Here is a 22,175-nt window from a genome sequence, read left to right on the forward strand (position 1 = left end):
CTGGTTGTGTCCTGAAGAGAGTAAAGAATTCACAGAAAGGGTTTGATTTGAACTAAGCTGAGATAACCATTGTTGTTGTTTTTTTAAATAAAGTTTTCTTTTCAATCTGATCTATGCTAAAGTATCATTGGTTGGGTTTCTGAACCAAGTCCATCCCATCAGTAGAGGCTACTCAAAGTTAAACCCCGCCAGCTCACTCTCCCACTGCCTCAGTGGTTAGAGTGCCAGGTCATTGCTCATCTGGTTGATACAGGTGGCCCCCATGTGATGGAGATCTAACGGGGAAAGAAGGTTATTTATATAAATGGGTGATGGGTCGATGAGGTGTTGCTGAGTGGAGAGCATTACTGAAGTCAGTCTAAGTGGCTGTAGATTTATGGAAAGGCTTCTGTATGTGCTTTCTGTGGAATTGGAAAAGGGAAGATTGACAGAGGGAGCTTCACCTGTATTTGCTCATTAAGTACATAAACTTTATAATATGTTGTCTGAGAGTTTTGCAAGTAGATTCATGTGGAAAACAAGCTGACTGGCATCAACTATTCTGTGCTGAATTATTCAAGTACCCCAATCGTTAATAAGTAAATAAGTGCTAAGTTAATAACTGATTCACAGGCTTGATTCAGAGAGTAGAAATAAAACTAGGAAAGTGTAAAGAAAGAGAGGAGGGAGGAAAGGTTTCTGCGTCTTAGTTATGGAACAAAAAAAAAGGAAATGTACGGATGCAGATAGAGAAGACAAAATGAAAAAAGGGAAGAGAAAGAATGGGATACGGGGATACAGGGTGTCTCCTATATGAATATATATGTGACTTCCTCTGTATGTGTATTCTATTCAAAGCAGAATATTGATTTTGCGCCTTTTCTTTAATCCTGAACCTCTCCACTCAATTTCTTTGCTGTCTTTTCATTTTCAATCCGTCTTTCACTCTCTCCCCTCTTGATTCTTTGCTACTGTTCCTCTTGCTCTAACATACTGCACTTTGAAGTGTGAGTGTGTGCTTATGGACATATTTCTGCATACTTGAAAGTGTGTCCACACTACTGTATGCATCCATGTGAATGTGCATGTACGTTATGCAAATATGTGTGTGTGCTACCATAAAAGAGGTGGCAAGTGGGGGCTGGTGTGTGTGTGTGTGTGTGTGCATGATGCCCTGCACCCCTGCTTGCACCCATGTGATTGTATGAAGCAAAGTGAAAGCTGCACGCACGGCAGATGACCCAAAGCCAGACACTGCTGTGTTTGGTTCAGCCTCACAGCTGAGAGGAGAGAGACCCCAGCTGACTCACTTCATACACACACACGCACATGCACGTGCACATGCACGCACGCACACACACACATACGCACACACACACAAAATAACACACTGCTTCATAGCGTGTGTGGTACAGAGAAGACGGCAGGAAGGAACAGGAAGGACAACATGAAAGAAGGAGAAATGAGGGAATGAGAAGGGAAACAAAAAAAACTAGTAATTTAAAATTAAGAGAAACAGAGAGAGAAAGAAAGAGAGCGAGAGAGAGCGAGAGAGAGAGAGAGAGAGAGAGAGAGAGAGAGAGAGAGAGAGAGAGAAATTTTGTATGTGCATGTTACATGCTCTGCCCTCCAGTCCAATAACTGGTCTGTTGGATGCATCCAAATTGAAAAGCATAAGAGTGCATCTACCTTATTATGTGCACCTCTCTCCCTCTCTGTTCTCACTGTCTTCATTTTGCCTCTCCCTCCATCTGTCTTATTTGTTGTAATCTTCTTTTTTCACTTCTCCTTGCTTCCCCTTTTTTGAGTAGAAAATTATGACTACATTAACATGTCAATCTACTCAGCCACAATCAATTACCATTCTTTTATATTTTTAGCTTTTTTCTGTATTCACAGTTTAGTTTTTGCTAAAAAGGTAGAGTGCTCTTTAGGTAATTACAATCTGACCTGTACATCCAATAGACAGGATCAGGGTCAGTATTAACATACTATACGGTGTTCTGTTTATTTTGTTTAACACATCTTGCACAATTCTTCTTTTTTTCCGTTTCTCTTCTGCTATCTCAGTTGAAAAACATGGACACATCATCTATGACGTCTTTCATTGGCTTTTACAGGGCATTCTGGAGCCAGGAGTTTGTGTTTACCACTAGCTGCCATCCTGTAAATTTGGTTTAGAGCCAGAAAAGCCACATTTTGGCAACATGGTGGAGTCTGGATGGAGCCGCTTTTGGTCAAACAGGCAGCAATCACAATGGCTCAGTATTCAGACCTGAAAGAGACACTGGATGATTTGATGAGAATTGAAACTACATGAACAATATGTTACCATTCACAGTCATCAGATCTTAACCCAAATGATCACCTATTGGAGATGTTTGAGCTACTTAAAGGAACACGCCGACTTATTGGGAATTTAGCTTATTCACCGTAACCCCAAGAGTTAGACAAGTTGATACATACCCTTCTCATCTCCGTGCGTGCTGTAAGGCTGTCTGACGGCTCCAGCGGCATCAGGCCAGCACAGTACATGCAGGTGAATGGTTCCAGCAATCCTACTGCTCCCAATAAGTGACAAAATAACGCCAACATGTTCCTATTTACACGTTGTGATTTGTAGAGTCACAGCGTGTACAAAAAACAACGTAACATGAGACACAGCCATCTTCTAACTGTAAACAAACCGGGAACTATATTCTAGAGCTTAGATCGGCCCAAAAAATCAAGCCCGAACCTGCCCGAGCCCGAGCACGTTGCCCGGCCCGACACATTAACTGTAATTATGAGTCCGAGCCCGATTTAAACCCGACAATTTTTTTAATACGTGGGCCGTTATAACTAACGTTCTCAACTACAATTCAGAGTTGTTTGAACTACAGAAATATGTTTAGAATAATACAACAAGGACGAAGCATGTAAACTGCGCTGTTTGTTTAGAATGGAACGAATCGCAAATGGATCTGAATGAACAAACGTAAAAAAAAAAAAGAAACAATGATGAACAACATATTGTTGTCACTGCCCACGACTTGTTTAAACTGCTTCCATACCTCCGACTTTCCTCCACACTTGCTCAAAGGTAATTCTCCTGTTTTTCTTTTTTTCTTTACATCTTCAAGCTCCCGGTGTGATGCGTGCGAGAGGAGGAGACTCCGCGCATGAATTGCTGCATTTTGTAACTGCAGCCTAACTTTTGTAGGCTACACATTTGTTACTTTTATATAGCTTATATATATATTTATAATATTTCTGATTATGGCATAGCTTTCTCCCCACCCAAATAGGATAATAAGGTAATGGATAAAAAAAATTAAAAAAAATTGCTTGATCAAGGGTCCGGCCCGGGCCCGACTCGGGCCCGGCCCGGCCCGAGGATGTGGCGGAAAATAACAGCCCGAGCCCGACCCGAGGTCCGGTTGGGCTCGGGTCGGGCCGAGAATCTAAACTCTACTATATTCTCAGGCGGAAGAATATAGTACTTGGGCGGAATTATTTGCTTTGCAGCAAACCTGTCTGAGAATATAGTTCCCGGTTTGTTTACAGTTAGAAGATGGCTGTGTCTCATGTTACGTTGTTTTTTGTACACACTGTGACTCTACAAATCACAACGTGTAAATAGGAACATTTTGTCACTTATTGGGAGCAGTAAGATTGCTGGAACCATTCACCTGCATGTACTGTGCTGGCCTGATGCCATTGGAGCCGTCAGACAGCCTTATAGCACGCACGGAGATGAGAAGGGTATGTATCGACTTGTCTAACTCTTGGGGTTACGGTGAATAAGCTAAATTCCCAATAAGTCGGCGTGTTCCTTTAAAAGTTTCAGAGACTTGTAGAATCTATGCCAAGAGGCTCACGGCACCTTACTAAGAAACCACGGTCTTTTTTCTTTTAATTTGTCACCCATGTGTAGATTGATAGACATAAAGTACATTTACTTGTTTCTGTACTTCTCAAATAAATTTGGTGGACCACCAAATTCATTTGAGAAGTACAGAAACAGAAGATGTTGAAACTGCATCTTCAAACACTCAGCCATATTGGTTACCGCTTGTTCCCTCCTCCTCCCTCCCTACTTACAAGCCCTCTTTCCTTACTCCCAAATCTATCTTTCCCTCTGCTTTAATTTATCTATCTTCCTCTCTTTTTCTGTGGTATAGCCTGGGCTAATTGTTACATCATTCAAGCACTGAAGTCGCCCTGTGTAGGAAGCGTGGCTTATCGCTGCTGGGTCTAACGTGGTATGGGGGATGGAGAAATTGAACAAGCATTGGCCGTCAGAGCTGGTTAGCTTCACAGAGCTCCTGTCACAACTACACTCACAATACAACCTGTTTACTACCCAGGCTCCCTGCAATTACCAGCTCCCCAGCAGGGGCCAAGCTAGCGCCTGGGGAGAACTAACACTATCAGGAGAAAGGGAGGACGGAGAAGGAGGGAGGGAGGGGGGAGCCCCATTAAGAGGCTGAGGCTGGGTGGTGTTGTAAGTGACAAATCCTAGAGGGACAAGCATGGGGTGAGTGTGTGTGTGTGTGTGTGTGTGTGTGTGTGTGTGTGTGTGTGTGTGTGTGTGTTAGTGTGTCTGTGTATGAGCTGGTGACCTCATAGTTGGTGTAAGAGATTTGATACTAGAGAACTGGTGGTGTTGTACTGTACACAACGCAGAAGAAGAGATGAATTTAGCAAATGCAAGGCAGGTAATGGATGTTTAGTGTTATAGGGCCCTTTGAAAATCAGCCTTTTTCTATTAGTCTATAAACCCGCCATTAAAATGATTGAATCAATAAAGGAAGGGACTATCTATGCAATAAACTGTAACAGATGGGCAAGGAGTTTAGGATGCTGGGAATTAAATAAAACTGTATAAAAGTATTGATGTGTTGAGTATATAGTTGCATGTGCGTCAACCTGTCGCCATGACCTGGCCCCTGACTCACAGGGACAGTGGGGCAGTGAAACAAGCAGCAGCACTGGACCCCTACAACACATCACTGCTTCTCAACTGTCTGTCTGTATGACAAACAATAACAAAAAACCCTCATAGAGCCCCAGACTTCAGGGATGGTTCAATGGATGGGTAACAATGTGTGAAAAGGAAAGGTCATATCTTAATTATCAGCCGATAAGAAATTAACATGCTAATTGTGGCAGGCACTGTCAAATCGGAGGATGTGACAGAGCTAAACAGCAAGAAATATTGAGGATGTCTCAGTCTGAAAAGCTAATAACTTGATTTTGTGGTTGTGATTTCCCGCCGTTTTTAAGTGTTGTGGGGGAGATGGGTAAATTGAGAAACAGTGGGTTAGGGAGCCCGTACCACCTGGACTAACTGTTATAAAACTGTCGATATGTCCCACAGACTTCACTTTTTTCCAGGAGTATCAGACAAATCTTTTTTTTTTTTCTCTCATTGACGTCATTGGTGTACTACACACCTACATTATCTATACAATAAACCAATGGTACACTATAGGCAAAAACTTGAGATGTTCATTTTTAATGTATTGCACCATCTTTTCTATACCCTTTCCCAATACTGCACTTATATTTGATCTAGCCCCCCCCCCTAATCCTCCTACCATGCTTTTCATCCTTTCCACTATAAGTGATCTGATACTCCTGGAAGCCATTCCCACCTGAAATCTCATCATCCATCCAATCTGTCTTTCATCTTTTCTCCTCCAATCTTCGCCATCTCGGTCTTCTCTAACTGTGGGAATAGCTGTAGTGATAGTCAGCTGTGGTCCAGAAGTGGAAGGAGTTTTATTTTGTTCCTCTTTCTCCCTGCCCACTTACACTGCACATCTACGCGGATGGACTTGATGGCAGCCACCCCCACCCCGTTGTCGGCTTTGCAGTAGTAGCGACCCCCCTGCACCCTCTGGATGCCCTCGATGCGCAGCGTCTCGTTGTAGATGGATGTTTCCTGGAACTTGTCTGATGCACTGCCTGCCGTCTTCGTCCATCGTACCTGAAGAGAGTGGGGGAGGAAAGAAAATGTTGAATTGACGAAGATGCTGTCGGTAAAAGCAAGATGTAGCAAGGACAGAATCAGTCAAAGTGTAATGGAAGAAAGTTAGGAAGGCAACATAGAGAAAGACTACGAAGGCAGGCTTCGACATTTGATTTTTATTTTTTTAACTACAACAAAAATGTTGAAAAGCACTCACTCAAACATCTCTCTGTCCAAACAAATATTCATCGTTATGCACACAACTCATAATTACACCTGTTAATTATCCTACAAAGAGAAATGAGTAGCATGTAATCCTTCAATAAACAATTAATCTGGTCAAAGATGAAAAGCAGTGTGTCACTGCCCTCTCTGGTTGAAAGTTTTAAGTCTGTTTCTCTTTTGCACCTGTTACCACCAGCAGTGATGTCACAGTGTACTAAGACATCCTGGAGTACACATCACTGCAGCAAGGTGAGAAGTTAAAATCGACTGTCTTTCCCATAAAAACGACATTTAGTCATTAGTCATTTTAGCAAATGACCAAAAACAACATGGGCCCTATGTTAACGATCTAAGTGCACGGCGTGAAGCGCCTGGCGCAGGTGCGTTCAGGGCATGTCCAAATCCACTTTTGATAGTTTAATGGTGGAAAAAAGGGTCCGTGCGCCGGGCGCATGGTTTAAAAGGGTTGAACTTAGTGTCTTCATTAATTTATAGGTGTGTTTGGGCGTAACATGCAATAAACCAATCAGAGTGTCATCTCCCATTTCCTTTAAAAGCCAGGCACATTTGTACCTTGGTGCATTGCTATTATGACGGCGGATTTGCACCATAATATTTTTATTTGTAATATTTTGCATGTTTGAGTGCTGCTGCGCTTCCCTGTGTGTGTAACAAGCATAGTGTGTGCACGCTGTGCATAAGCCTAGACGCATTTTACTAATGTGATGTTAAAATAACAATGAAATGCTGTGCTATTGACTTTAGACCAGGTTTTTGTTGGTCAATGGTGCGATCACTTCCTGCTGCCTCAAGATAGCATTTCGCCAAGAATTCACATAAACACACCTACCTGTAAGACCAGTACGCCCATGGGCGCAAAGATGGGCTCAGGTGCATTTGCTATTTAAACGACGTGGGCGCTGGACGGTCTTAAAATAGCCACTTGCATCGGGCTTTGCGCTGTGCTGCGCCGGGTGCAAGATAGGGCCCCATGTGTTATGCATTCAGCTATTGGCTGTAGGAGTTGTGACGTCCATTGGGAATTTTGTGTGAATGTGATATAGTGCTACAACGACCGCACACAAAAATATTTGGGGTGGTTGGATAGGCCAACATTGACAGGTGAGTCATCTGTTGAATTTGGTTTCCTATTCGTTTCAATGTTGGATTATTTTAACCATGACCACGATTGTTCAGTGAAGGTCCTCTAATCTTAAAAAAATTTAACAAAGTTGTAATTTTACAGTTTCCTTATCATTAGCCAAGTAGTTATTTTTAGCCAAACTATGATCCTTCTTTAATCCTGACCACATTGATTTTGAGCCTAAACCTAACCAAACCTGTCACATCATAAAACAAGTTTTTATTTTTGCAGCTGTGACAGACAAACTCATATAGCAAATAGCATAATGTTGTTCTGATGGGCAGTTAAAAGGTATGTCTACATAAAGCAAATTCATTGACCAAAAATATAAGGATGAGTACAAGGATGAGACAGACAGGAAAAGTCTTCATTTCACTGGGCAGGTCATTAAATCTGAATAAGTCTGAATAACTGATCAAACATATAAATTAAGTTTTTACTTTTTTCACGGTGATAAAATCTCTGTCTGCTCCATAGAGTGTAAGTTAATGACACTAAGCTCTGTACTCATGGTGTCCATGATGCTAAACTCAGACCATTAAGAGTTTTGACAAACCCTATATGGCTTTTTCACGCTTCAATTATCCCATCAAGCCATGGGAATGCTGCACGGTCGACAGTTACATGATACTTTCCCTCTATTAATCAAATGCACAAACATACACACACACACACACACACACACACACACACACACACACACACACACACTTCAGAGATACATTAAAGCCATCAACACTGGCTTTTCACTGTGTGTGTGTGTGTGTGTGTGTGTGTGTGTGTGTGTGCAACGGTCTGAAACTGTGTGTGTACAGTCCATTAATCCCTATTAACCCTTCGGTCTGTTATCAACCTCGACGAGACTATCAACCAAGTTCTGTTAAGGAGGTCAGAGAGGATAATGGGTAAAAGTCACTGATACGGCGTGCGTGTGTGTGTGTGTGTGTGTGTGTGTGTGTGTGTATGCACGCATGCAAATATGTGTGTTTCCTGCTTTAATGCACAGTTGTCTGCTTGTGTTCCTGGATATGTACACAGTATTGGCATACATATTCACTCCTGCATGTGTGTGTGTGTGTGTGTGTGTGTGTGTGTGTGTGTGTGTGTGTGTGTGTGTGTGTGTGAGTTTGTGTGTGTTGGTTAGAAAGCAGGTTACATGGATTAGCAGATTATCAGGGCCTGTGTAAATGCTCCCTGCCTGTTTATTCAGCTCTGTTTGTGGGAAGGATTTGGAGAAGGCAGACTGCCATTGATCAAACCAGCCAAGGTGAGCAATGAACCGAACCCTGTCTCTCCATGGTTTAGTGACTCCAGTTTGCATGCATGTGTGTGTGTGGGTGTGTTTGTGTGTGTGGGTGTGTGGACCTTTGTGAAAGAAAGAAAAGGAGAGAGAGTAAAAGTGAGCATGAAGTGTGCATCCTGCTTTTACCCTATTCAAGGATTAAAAGATGAGCGAAAATCTTACAAATTACAGACATTTATTTTTGCTTTTGCTTTGCAGAGAGTGCATTTTAGAGTTATCCATAGGATTAGAGGAACATTAAGATTAAATTCAAGTTAAGAAAGAATATAATGGCAAGATTATGTGATAGGGGCTTTTGAATAGGGGAAGTAAAATGATAATATATTCCAGTTAAAAGTGGTTTAACTGTATTTTTACTGTTGTGTCCCTTTTTTAAGATGAACCCTTTGTGTGTGTAAATAAAAAGGGTTGAGCATGAAATCGGGATGATGTATTGCACTCAAAAGATTACAAAACTCATGGAAGTGTAAGTAGCATATGAGCTTACAATAATACTGCTGAGAACATTGTTATATAAGAGGACCCTGGAGTAAAAGGTGTGTGTAAAATATACAAGGAAACAGAGAGACAAAGTGTGAGGAAAGACAAAACAGCGCGAGTCGGTGAAGAATATAGCAGGTAAGGAGACGGTATGTGTGTGAGACAAAAAAAGACTGCATGTGTTAAGTGAGAGTACGATTTCTTTGCAAGTGAGAGCAAGAATGAGAGGGAATGATATATACAGTATTGCTGACAGCTGTGTGATGGGGAGAAATGGGAAATAGTGCATCACACTCAGAGTTGTTACACCTCAGATGAAGCAAAATAGAGGGAGGTGATATTGCAAATAAAGGGGACATTGTGTGCAATGCAGATAACAGGCAGGCGGCACAAGAGCCTATACTGTATCTGCCTGTGACACCAGTAGCTTAAAACAATCACCTGCGCTCTCTTTCTCTGACCTCGTTCACTCTCCCTCCACACCTTTCTTCTCTCTTCCTTCAATAGACATGTGACGCTGCTCTATTTTTTCCACTCAGGTCCAGACAGATTGGTCTGGATATCTCTCTCAGTCCTTTTTTCTGTCCCTCATCTTATCCATGTATGGGTGCTTTTCTCTTCCCTTTCTTTACTCCTTTACAAAGTACAGGAAAGCCAAACACTGACTTGCCATCAGATCTTGTGTCTAAATGCACATCCATTTACACACAAAAAAACACACACATACTTTCCCCTAGACTTCTCCCCCACACAGATACAAACACATGCTGGAAAATAAAGATACATTTGTTGAGTCAGAGCCTTTTGTAATAATAGCTCTTACATCTGGTTAGAAGTTTAATGTAAAGGGAAGGTTTATGGGATCCCCTGGGATCCAGCTCGACATGAAATGCAGCAGATTTTGTTCACTGTTTCTGTATTCAGCTGGGGGAGCTGTATTTTGTCTAGGACACAAATGTTTCAACAAGAGAACAGAAACAGTGCAGAGAACAGTCTTGTCAGAGAATTGCGAGGAGAAGGTTGGGGATCACTTTGTGTTTGTGGGTTTATGGATGGGTGGGCGGATGGTGCTATTAGGCCCTATTCAAATTGTGGTTATTGAAGAGTGCACTATAAATACTGACCAGAGCTAAGCAGGCTAGTAAATGTTCCATTAGTGGTCACATGTTGTGCAATTATCATTCGCAATAATCCCGTTTACACCATTTTTGTTTCCAACCAACACATTGCGGTTTCTGCATCGATAAATTCATTAACGGCAATAACTTGTCCTTGAATCTATCACACTCCCTTGTTTACACTGACATGGCATGAGTCAAGTGAAAATGTTTGAGTCTACAAACTGATACAAATAGAGTGTAGAGTTTAGTAGCCCATATCGTCTGGTATTGCATTTGTTTCAAAATACATTTTGAGATTTCATCAGGTGTTTTGGTTGCCTAGTCTTTGAAGTTTCAATGTTCAAACCCAGAAAGTGAAGTCAATATTGTTCGGTGAAACTTCTCCAACTGCGTTCCCACTGCAGCCGAGAGGTTTTTGATGAGTTGTTGTGCAATGTATTGTGGACTCCTGCTGTTCATATGAATCAGATAAACAGACTTTATTGGCGTTGTCAACCATGTCGCGGACTGACAAACAAGTCAACATTTTCTTAGCAGTGGCTCGCTTCATCTCCAGCCACAGTAAATCTGCTGTACTCCATTTTACAGAGGGATTTTCTAACAATACACCAAGGTGCAAGTTTATTAGGCACACCCACATTGCTAAATCCATCGCAATCCAATACAACAGCCCTGCAATAAAACCTAACTTTATTAAGCTTATAATGTTCAGTTTTTGTTGAGAGAGCGGACTAAATGTTAGATACATCTTTCAATGCTCGTCCACCGAAATGATAGAGTTGAATCAACACCTCTCTGATACATTGTCAACAAAAACTAACGTCATAAACTTTGTAACAGTGGGGTTTATTGCAGAGCTCTCACATTGGATTTAGCTGTTTGTACCTAATAAACTGGCAACAGATTATAGCTTCAAATCCATAAATATGTGTGGACTTGTAGGGAAAGAGAGAAGGACAGCTAACTATGTACGATGAATATGGATCTGTGATAAGGAAGAGAAGAGAAGAGAAGAGAAGAGAAGAGAAGAGAAGAGAAGAGAAGAGAAGAAAAGAAAAGAAAAGAGAAGAGAAGAGAAGAGAAGAGAAAAGAAAGAGTGAAAGGTGTGTGCTTCTTCAGGTGGCGAGGGAGAAGAAGGCTAATGTGTGACAACCATACTGACAGGTCAGTGGCCTGCAGCTGTCTGTCTAAACGCCTCTCTCCCTCTTCTCACTCTCTTCTCTATATCTGTGTGTGTGGTCTCAGTCTATTACATTTGTTCTCATCTCTCTCTTTCCGACTGTCTCTCCCTCTCTGTTTCCCTCTGTCCATTCTGTCTCTGCAAGTCTAAAGTTGTTCTTTAACAGGTTATTGCCTTCCAATCACACACACACTCTTTCCCTCCCTCTTGATCTGTTGCTGATCCTCTCACTTCTCACCTCACACTACCCAACAGGATCCAGCAGACATGGTCCAATGGCCGTCAGAGCCCTTTGCTCCGCTATCTTAACTGGAAACTGTTAACAATACACAACAATACACAAGACCTTAATACTGATTCAGCATTTAGTCTAGAAAAAGGAGGTTGAGATGATTGTTTACATCTTGCTCTTTATGTTAATGTGTTATCAATATCTAGCACAGTTGTCACAAATAAAAACAATTCAGACAAACTGCCCTCATTTGATCCAGAATTATTATGATACAGCTAACGAACTGGACAGGTCACCCGTCGATTGCTTCACACTCCCACATTTACATTTCTGCCGCAGCAGTTAAAAGGCTATAATCCACCAGGCTTGCAAATAATATCCACATTTGTAAGACTTTATGGTAAGGGTACATGAATTATCATGAATTCATCCATAATGCAATGACAATATGTTAATTAATGCAACAACTATTTAATAAGTAATTTAATTATGATTTCTGAGATATTATTGATGTTCATGTCTTCTTCATAGGGGAGTCTGCAGTTAAAGTTGAACTTCCTTCAACTCAAAAGCTCCAAAACCGAAGCCATCCTGGTTGGCACCCCTCACCAGACCAAATCATCATCCATAACCAGCATCACCTTTTCTGGCTCCAACATCCCCCTCTCATCAACAGTCACAAATCTTGGTGTAAAAATGGACTCCCAACTCACTTTTGAAGCCCATACAAATCACCTATGCAAGACCTCCTTCTACCACCTCCGTAACATTTCCAAACTCCGCCCCATTCTCTCCCTCTCAGATGCCAAAAAGCTGGTTCATGCCTTTGTCTCCTCCAGACTGGACTACTGTAACGCACTTCTCATTGGGATTCCTAGAAAGATTCTGCAGAGACTTCAGTACATCCAAAACTCTGCAGCTAGGATCTTGATGAGAGTGCGGAAACATGAGCACATTACCCCCATTCTCCACTCACTCCACTGGCTTCCTGTCTCCACCAGGATTGAGTACAAGGTTTCCCTCCTCACACACCAATGCATCCATGGACATGCCCCCCCTACCTCAAAGAACTTATCAACCCACAAAACACAACACGCTCCCTCCGCTCCACTCACTCAAACCTCCTCCACATACCCAGAACCAGACTCAGGACAATGGGAGATAGGGCCTTTTGTGCTGCTGCCCCACATCTGTGGAATGCCCTCCCTGACATCTTGAGGGCACCTCAATCCACTGACTGTTTTAGAAAAGGTCTTAAGACATTTCTTTTTAGCAAAGCTTTTGCTACCCTTTAGATGTTTTTTTTTGTTTTTTTAAAAAAACCTTTTTTTATTTTTTATTTTAAACTGCTCATCTTTTTTTTGTTTCTAACCTGTAGCACTTTGAGATCTTTTGATGAAAAGGGCATTATAAATAAAATGTATTATTATTATTATTATTATTATTATTATTATTATTATTATTAAAGTGACAGGCTTGAAAACTGACCACAGCAGTGCACATGTATTCTGTTGAATTTCAAGTGTTGTAATCATGATTAACTAAGCATGACTTTGTAATGTTTGTGACCCTTCAAATAAAGTGGTGAACTGGTTTTTCTTTAACACTAATAAATATCTTGTGAATAAATTTGTGACCCCCTCAAATGCAAATGCAATCTGAATCATAATTGTGGATTCCATATCAAGTATCAGTTATTTAGTTTTACACAAACCGTTTAAGATAACTCATTCATAATTTTTACAAAATGTAATTGATAATTCAAAGCCAACAAAGTAGTAAAATGTGTACATACCGTGTCAAATTTGTAAGAAAGTAATTAAAGTGTTTTGGCACAAGATAAATATAAACAAGATAGACAAATAGAAATTGTTTTGCTTGTTTTACTGAAAAATAATCTGTAAAAAAGTCAGATGGTTGTATTTTCAGAACCCTCAAAAACTCTTCCAGACATGTCATAGAAAATCATCTGCTGGACAATAAAAAAAAACACTAACTTGTAATAGTATATTGTCCAATGATGTTAACGTTACTGTACATTTTTTTATATTTTCATACAAATGAATGTCTTTGATGCTGTTTTTTGTGCAAAACAAAGGAGGAGATACACTACCATCGTTGTTTCAATTTGAGTCACAACTTGGGAAATATGTTAGAAAAATGTTTTATCGGGCAGCAGATGGATTTTTTTTTATCCAGATGGACACAAGAGTATTATGGGAATCCTAGAAATAGATCTTAAGTGTTATGAAACGAACATTTCTTATTTTTTTTATTTTCTTTTTCGTCAGTGATTTATTGTTCAGAATAAAAAACTCATGCTCAGCTCTGTGACTCTTGTAATGATAACAGAGGCACAAACAGGGGTTTGATTGTTGCAGGACGTCCTCCTCACTGGCCTCAATAGGTCTTTAATGTTTCCTTTAGCTCCAAGCATTCAAAAAAAAACCTCCTAGTGGTAGATATTCTCCCACAACCAAACTGTAATACAACAAGTCTCATTAACACTCTGCCATTAGTATCATTCTTTATTACTAAAGTATTTGTATTTACCACTTTTGGTGTATATTACAGATGGAAAATGTACTTGTGACAGTGATTATAGGCCAGGTGCCATGAAATACAATTCCATATAGCCTGTAATTATGGAGTAATACCTTCTTCTGACCTGAAGGGTTTTCAGTCCAATCAATCAAGATAGGCAACGTGAAAGTACTGCCCTTTATCTTACACACCTCAGATTAAAAAATATGACTTTACTGTTTCAAAATGACAGATGCACTGCCAGCTTTTTAAATTGTGATATGTAAAAAAATGTGTTAAATATACTACCTGATTGTTAATCATACAATACAATTTATCAAATACACCTAATGTGAAAGCAAGAACCAAATCTAGAAAAATGTCATCCATAAAAATAAACTCTGTCTTGAATTCCCAAAGAAAGATCCAGTTCCGATTGTCCTGGTTGTTTTTCCTTCTCTGTTTAAACACCCTTAAAATACAAAAAACTCAGAAATCATAAAATACCTTAGCTGCTGCATTAATAATGTATTGTTAATTGTTGTACATTCCTGATAGTTCATGAAGTACTACATAAATGAAATATGATTTAATATATGAAGTCCTGCATGAATTCATGATAATTAAAGTACCCTTACCTTAAAATGTTACCACTACATCTCCCTGTTTTGTGGACCCAATCGGCAGTGTTCACATTCAGTGTGATTTACCATTAACCACTGAGGAGAATACTGCAGTGAAAAGTTAAATCCTTCCTTGTTCGACATCACTGTAAGCAATGCTTAGCTTGCAAGGCTTTCATCCCTCTATACAGAGTTTGAATCCTTTATATTCCCTCTCAGTAACTCACCACAAGCTTGCTAGGCCTGCCTTCTACAATTTCTCTAACTCTTTTCTTGTAACGCCAGCCGAGTCGACGATACAGTGCTTTATCCATCCAACTGGCTCGCTTACCGTGAATAGGCTTAAGATGGTAATCCTGTTATCGGGGAATACTACTTGGCACAGACACAGACCCACACACACACACACACACACACACACACACAAACAGGCGCGTATGCACACAGGATGCAACGTCTGAGGGAAAGTGTGGGAGAGGAAGAGAGAAAACTGGCAGAAATGACAAAATGACAGTGACAAAAAGAGGAGTAGGGCAGGTTGAAAATGGCATCTTGAACCGAAGAACAGTCACTGAGAAGTAATCGCTCCCGCTTTGCTTTACAAACAATGTCTAAATTGAATGACTTATAATTGACAATAATCTATTGTCATTATGAACATAATTGATTTCACATCAATAAGCTCTTACACAAGTCATTTAAGGTAGCCGCCTGTATCTGAATAAACGTGAGCAGTGAAGAGTTGCCATCAGTCTGTTTTTTTTATACAAATTACAGAGTAAGGGTGCCTGGGTAGCTCACCTGGTCGAGCGCGCGCCCATATAAAGAGGTTCAGTCCTCAACACAGCAGCCGCGGGTTCAATTCCAACCTGCGGCCCTTTGCTGCATGTCATTCCCCCTCTCTCTCCCCTTTCATGTCTAAGCTGTCCTGTCACAAATAAAAGCCTAAAATGGCAAAAAAAAAGAATCTTTAAAAAAAAAACACCCCTCGGTGCAGAGATCACACAAAGTTCAATAAAACTGACTCATCGATATTGAATACACCATCCCTCACTCTAACCTTGACATACAATACAAATGCCTTTATCGCTCTTTCTGCCTGTGTAATATGAGACCAGGGCTGCGATGAAATTACAGGAAGCAGAGGAATCATCAGCATTTACTGTACGATAATGTCATGGTCTTTGAAAAAATATACACCGCATATTTAACTTGTGGTGATGGTGACGTGCACTATGCTTGTTAAATAATATGACACTGAAGCTCAAGAGATGTTTTCCATTGATTGCTCTTGAAAGACACCTGCTTTCTAAGCATATTAGCCTTCTAGCGTTGTGCAAAACAATTTACATAATTCCCTTTTTTTTAAGAGACATTTGAAGAGTTTACTCAGCATATCGTTGACCATCAGATTGCTTGAGTCCGAGTAGAGAAAACCGGGGCGGACAGAATCAGCAGACGCAAGCTGCTCTCTCCAAACGGCCTCTGTGTCTACAGCCATCAGCAGCAGTGTCAGCCGCTACCTTACACGCTCCACCATGTTGGATGTGTTTGTTGTAATGAGCGATGGCTAATTAGCACAAGCGTGGCATGAGATAGACATTTGAGCTCTCACTTTTTTGTGTGTGTACGTCTGTGTGTGTGTCGAGCAGATGATGTCATTGCGGAGTGGATGAGCAATGGAAGGAGGGAGGGGGAAGTAAAGAAACGCCTGACAGATTCAGTATATCTACCTACCTTTAGTATCTATTGATGCAAATCTATCTATCTATCTATCTATCTATCTATCTATCTATATATTTATCTATCTGTCTATCTGTGTGTGTGTCTGTCTGTCTGTCTGTCTGTCTGTCTGTCTGTCTCTGTCTGTCTGTCTATCTATCTATCTATCTATCTATCTATCTATCTATCTATCTATCTATCTGTGTGTCTGTCTGTCTATCTATCTATCTATCTATCTATCTATCTATCTATCTATCTATCTATCTATCTATCTATCCAGCTATCTATCCAGCTATCTATCCATCTATCTATCTATCCATCTATCTATCTATCTATCTATCTATCTATCTATCTATCTATCTATCTATCTATCTTTGTCTAGCCACTATTCAATGTAGTCTACTTTTTTTCCACCATTTCATTTAACTTTTTGAGCACAGACCCAGACATTTAAACATCATCTTTATTATTTTTAGACGTAGAGTGGAGCTTGTCTAAAAAGTACAGTGCGTTGCCACGGCAGCAGACACTCCAGAGACACCATACAGACAAGGTATAGACGAGTCCAGCACATATTTGTACCCCCAGACTCATCACCAACAATACTACAGTAAGTGTTTTGATTCAAGATCAAATTTTACTTTGTCTTTGTTCTCTCTCTCACCGTCTCAAGTAGTCAAGGACACAGATACAAAGACTCTCACAGACCCATCTGAAGTAGTTTGGTCCTGCCATGTTTCTAGTTTCTCTTTGAAATAAAGTATAAAGTAACACAATATGCAGACACAGCACAAAAGCTACAAGTTTCCTTCATCAAGTATTGGATAAGTGATTGCAGTGAAAAGGTTGTTTACCCAACTTAATTTATCCATACCGGTCTTCATGATGTCAGAGGCACAGCAAACATCCCACCTACATTACAGTAAGCCACAACATAGAATGTGGCAACAGTTTTATCTCTGTCTTTGCCAAATTTAGCGTTTTCTACTATGAATATATGTGTCTGTGTATAGCTTAACAACAGAATGACATTTCAAAACACTGAATGAACACAAAACAATGCTTTTGTGTGCAGCAAACCGAGATGCAGAATTGCCCAAAGATATGTTCTGTAGATGTTCTATCTCTCTTCTATTGAAAGCTAAAATTCCTGGAATATGTTTCTTCCGCATTTGCCAGCTCATCTTCATGTCTTCCCCATGTCTGTTTCTTTATAGCGGTCAGCATGTCTTTTGCACAGTGCGGTGCTCATCCCCGGTATTCACCAATCTCTTTTCATTTTGTTTCCCACCTTTTCTCTTTCTCTCTCTCTGTCTCTTGCTTGTTCTGTGTAGTCTGTTCTTATTCAAAGTCATACTCTCAAACACACACATTTGTACTCAAGCATATGGTTGTGGGTGTAACATCTTGTGGTTTTATTTAAGGTGGGTTGAAGCATTTTCTTCTTCAGGTTATAAAAGGAGTATCATCAAAGGTTTCCAGTCTCTGTTCCTGCCTTCTCTTTACAAACTACTAAATATACAATTTTCATGTCTACAGATGCATGTTTTTTTAGTTTCACTCCACCAACATACATTCCTGTCTCATTTCTTTTATTGTGCTTTCTTTCTATATTCATTTTCCCAACTGTTCCTTCTTCGCTTTGCTGCCATCAACCTCTGCTTTCCACCTGTCTAGTGACCCCCCCCCCCCCCCCCACACTTTTTTCTACCAATTTTGATCTACTTCTTCTACTCTCTTCTACGTCTTCTTTCTGTCCCTCCATCTGGCTAGGGGTCGGGCAGTGACCTTGTTTGCGTCTAGGTCGTGTTCCCGCTGAGTGCCTGTGCAGCCTCGTGCTGCCACCCGATCAGCCTTGCTTTCAGCCTCACTATCGATCGACTTCCACTCACCCCTCAAGGACGGAAATCCAAACCCATATGCCAGACTGCAGCCCTCATCTCCCTCCCTCCACCCCCCAGTTCTTTCTTTTCTCTGCCTCTCCACTTTTCTCTTCCACTGTATGGCTCTCTCCACCTTTTGCTCTCTTATAGAATTCATCTCACACACACACACACACACACACACACACACACACACACACACACGCGCGCTGGTCTCAAGGTTGCAATGACCAGCAGACCCATGAATAAATAATAAGGAGGTAGGAATCACTTTCAGAAAAACCATTTACTCTACTATTGTGTTGTTGAAGAAGCTGTGTGTCTGTGTGTGTGTGTGTGTGTGTGCGTGTGTGTGTGTGTGTGTGTGTGTGTGTGTGTGTGTGTGTGTGTGTGTGTGGTGTGCGTGTGTGTGTGTGTGTGTGTGTGTGTGTGTGTGTGTCCGTGCGCATAAGAAGAACAGCTTTGTGAGCGGGACTACAGTGCTTTGTTAACTAAAAGCCCCGCTGTCCCTTGAGTTAACTTGAACGATGCTAAAAGCACCTGTTAGGCCAGTGGTTCCCAACCTGGGGTCCGGGGACCCCTAAGGGGAGCGGCAAAGATCACAGGGGGGGCGCAAGTCTTTATCTGGTTTGAGGTAAAAAAAAAAATATTTGCACGTTAAACAAATTATGATAATACACTAGAATATATAATGTATACAAAAGTCTGTATAAAAACTATATATTTTTATTCTCACTTAAACTTGTAGGCAGGCTACTTAGTAGGCCAAACCTCCGGGACCTCTTAACCTGTGACCCTTGCTGTCATCAGGTCAGCTGCTAGCTGCTATCATCCTTGTTTTTCCTGCCGCCACGGCATCACTATTTTATGAACGAAACATGGCGGAGAAACGTAAAAGTGCTGATAACTCCTCTGTATCAAAAAAGAAAGTAAGGGAAAGTTACCTCAACTTTGGTTTCGGAGGGGGGGCTCAGCTTTTCTTAGACATAAGAAGGGGGGGGCCAAGGAAAAAAGGTTGGGAACCACTGTTTTAGGCGACCTCTAACACTAAGGTTTTTTCATGTGCGTTACTTCTCTCCCTTTCTTTCTGTCTTTCTCAAACCAGTCAAAGTATTCTGACAAAAAAATCAATGTGCTTGACATGACAGTATATCAGGAAATACTTGCATACCATTGCCTCACCCAGTCGTCTACTATGTTTAAACTCTGTACTAAAATGCATTACACTTCTTAAAATGGTCTAAAGTAATATTTGTAACTAAAAAGAGAAAAAAACACTACAGTTTTTAAAGCCGCTGCTTTGTTTCTTTCTGGAAAGATACGCACACAAAATTGACTTTTCCCTGCTCCTTCACGTAAACTAACTGTTTCTGACTTGATGTATGGCTTGTTGTAGTTGGTCTGTGTAGAAGAGAAGATAGAGAGGAGAAAAGGCCTAAAACAAATAGAGAAAGAGGCAAATAATGGAGAGTTCTAGACGTGGACAGGAACGAGGAAAAACAGATCAGTTTGGAGAAGAGGAATACTGTAATATAAGAGTGAAATAAGAGCCAAGAGAACAAAGACATGTGAAGAGATTCGCGGTGAGGGATAGGAAGAGTGAGAAAGACAAAGAGAGGGAGGCAAAGAAAGAGATAATATGAGATGGAAAGGCTGCAATAAAAAAGACAGTCAGAAAGACATAGACAGAGAAAGACAGACAGAGAGAGAAATAATTTGATTTCTCTCTCCTCTGTATGGATCAGGGCGAGAGCTCCCTTTTCAATCCAATCAAGCTCAGGCAAAGGTAAACAATCAGTCTTGATAAAGGATTGGATAAATCCTCAATCAGACTCATTCTCAGTAAAGCAGCTATTTATTGGGTCGGCCTCACATGGCTAAATTGGATCCTACTCCTTCTAAGAGAGGTGAGGAGAAAGAGAAAGTGGATGGGACTACATCATCTCAGTCCGACAGGGCGTGGATTAAAGTTGTGCGAGCAAAATGGTCTTCGTGTTACAGAATAATACAGCATATAAATGTCTTTCCTGGTAACACGTCCAGAAAAAAAATCCACTTCCAATCACAACTCATACATCATATTCCTATGATCTTAAATAGACCCATCAAAATGTGGGACATGAGCAGCTCTCTCCCAAAGCTAGAAACCGGAGACAGATAAAAGATTCTGAACTCCTTTGGAACAACTTATCTGATTAATAAAATATTAATCTCTAATGTCTTTAAAGACTCTGTGTGGTCTGCTCTGCAGTGGGTGTGATAATTGATGAATGTATTAAAAATGTTGTCGGCACAAATTTGTAAGTGCATTGTTTCTCTGAAGGGTATACAGAGAGCATTATGAGGACATTCAAGATAAACTGGAGTATATCCATAAATAATAACAAAGCAGCCAGAAAACTAGAACATCGTGTGTGTCTGCCAACACCTAGAGGCCAATAAACTTCTCAGTGAGGATGGGAAAAAGGAGACATGGTTCACTTTGGTAACTTTTCAACCATTGTGTTTCTTTTTCTTTTTTGGGAGGAGAATCCACGAGTACCCCAGAGAATGAGAAGTCTTGTTCCAAGATAAGATGACAACTACTCTTATTAATATTGTAGCTAGTATAAAAGTAAAAAAAACACAGACATTTCTAAATGTTTTGGCTACCAGTGGCGCCATCAGGATTTTATTGTATAGTACGCACAACAACCGCCCGCCCGCTGTTAGGTAGGTTCCCAAGCGCGCACACAGTCTGCTAAGCGTGGCAACGAGATAGAGAGAGATTGAATCGTGTTTTTTTGTCCTAAAGTTACCGATACAACACCATAAAACTTTGATAAGCCTACTGCAGCTATTACATATACTAGCCAACAGGCCTTATGTATATATATATATATATACATACATACAGTGCTGCTCATTCATACCCATGCTAAAGTTGACTAAAAAGAGGAATAAACAAATTATCTTTTGGAAATTGATCTTAATGCCTTAATTAAAAAAATTAGGAAAAATCCAACCTTTTAAGGCAGATGTTTATTTTTAAAGGCCAGGTATTTCATGGATCCAGGATACTATGCATCCTGATAAAGTTCCCTTGGCCTTTGGAATTAAAATAGCCCCACATCATCACATCCCCTTCACCATACCTAGAGATTGGCATGGTTTTATTTCAGTTAGGCTAATAGCTGGTTTGATTTGCATTGATATGGATCTTATGGATCTTATCTCAGTATATATATATATATATATATAAGCTACTGAGGGGGCAAATGGGTGAACTTGTTTTGGATACGTTTTCTGGGAAAAATAGACCAATGTCTGGTGCACTGTACTTTGGATTCGGAGATCCATTTATTTACAGTTCTGTATACACATGGTCACTGTAATGTTCCACTACGAGTCGGAGACAAGAGTACAGATGTGTCCCAAGTTTTGCAGAAAACAGCGCTCTCACTCAACCGCCCCGGTAACTACTACCACAGAGATTACGTCACCAGCGGGCCAGACCTACATTAGGTATGCTGCATAGTGTTTGGAATGACGGCTTTTATGTACACAACATATTTGTCTGAGGTCGCTACTAATTGGCTAAAACTTAAAAAATTCCAAGAACCTTTGTCACTCTACTTGCATGGATGTAAATCAAAATCATGAGGCAGCTAATTAACACATACAAAGCATTCAGTAAAGCAGAAGAATGCAACATCCAATTCTGCCAAAATGAACAGAATAATATAATAATAAAAATTTGATCAGAAACCACAACTTGGTGCAATGACAGTACAGTTCATGTGTGTAAAGCAGAGAAGGTATGGA

At 40.6% G+C, this 22,175-nt stretch overlaps 1 protein-coding gene across 3 annotated transcripts in view; it reads right to left on the minus strand.

Moving 5' to 3' along the window:
* Positions 1 to 22,175, minus strand: part of LOC116060611 (MAM domain-containing glycosylphosphatidylinositol anchor protein 1) — a 195,929-nt gene that overhangs the window by 114,421 nt on the left and 59,333 nt on the right. For all 3 annotated transcript variants that reach the window (XM_031314277.2, XM_035999345.1, XM_031314276.2), the window contains one exon: positions 5,779 to 5,953. In XM_031314277.2, coding sequence (XP_031170137.1) covers positions 5,779 to 5,953 — 175 coding nt within the window. The remainder of the gene's footprint in view (positions 1 to 5,778; positions 5,954 to 22,175) is intronic.

Source organism: Sander lucioperca, chromosome 3, assembly GCF_008315115.2.
Source record: "Sander lucioperca isolate FBNREF2018 chromosome 3, SLUC_FBN_1.2, whole genome shotgun sequence".
Taxonomy (NCBI): domain Eukaryota; kingdom Metazoa; phylum Chordata; class Actinopteri; order Perciformes; family Percidae; genus Sander; species Sander lucioperca.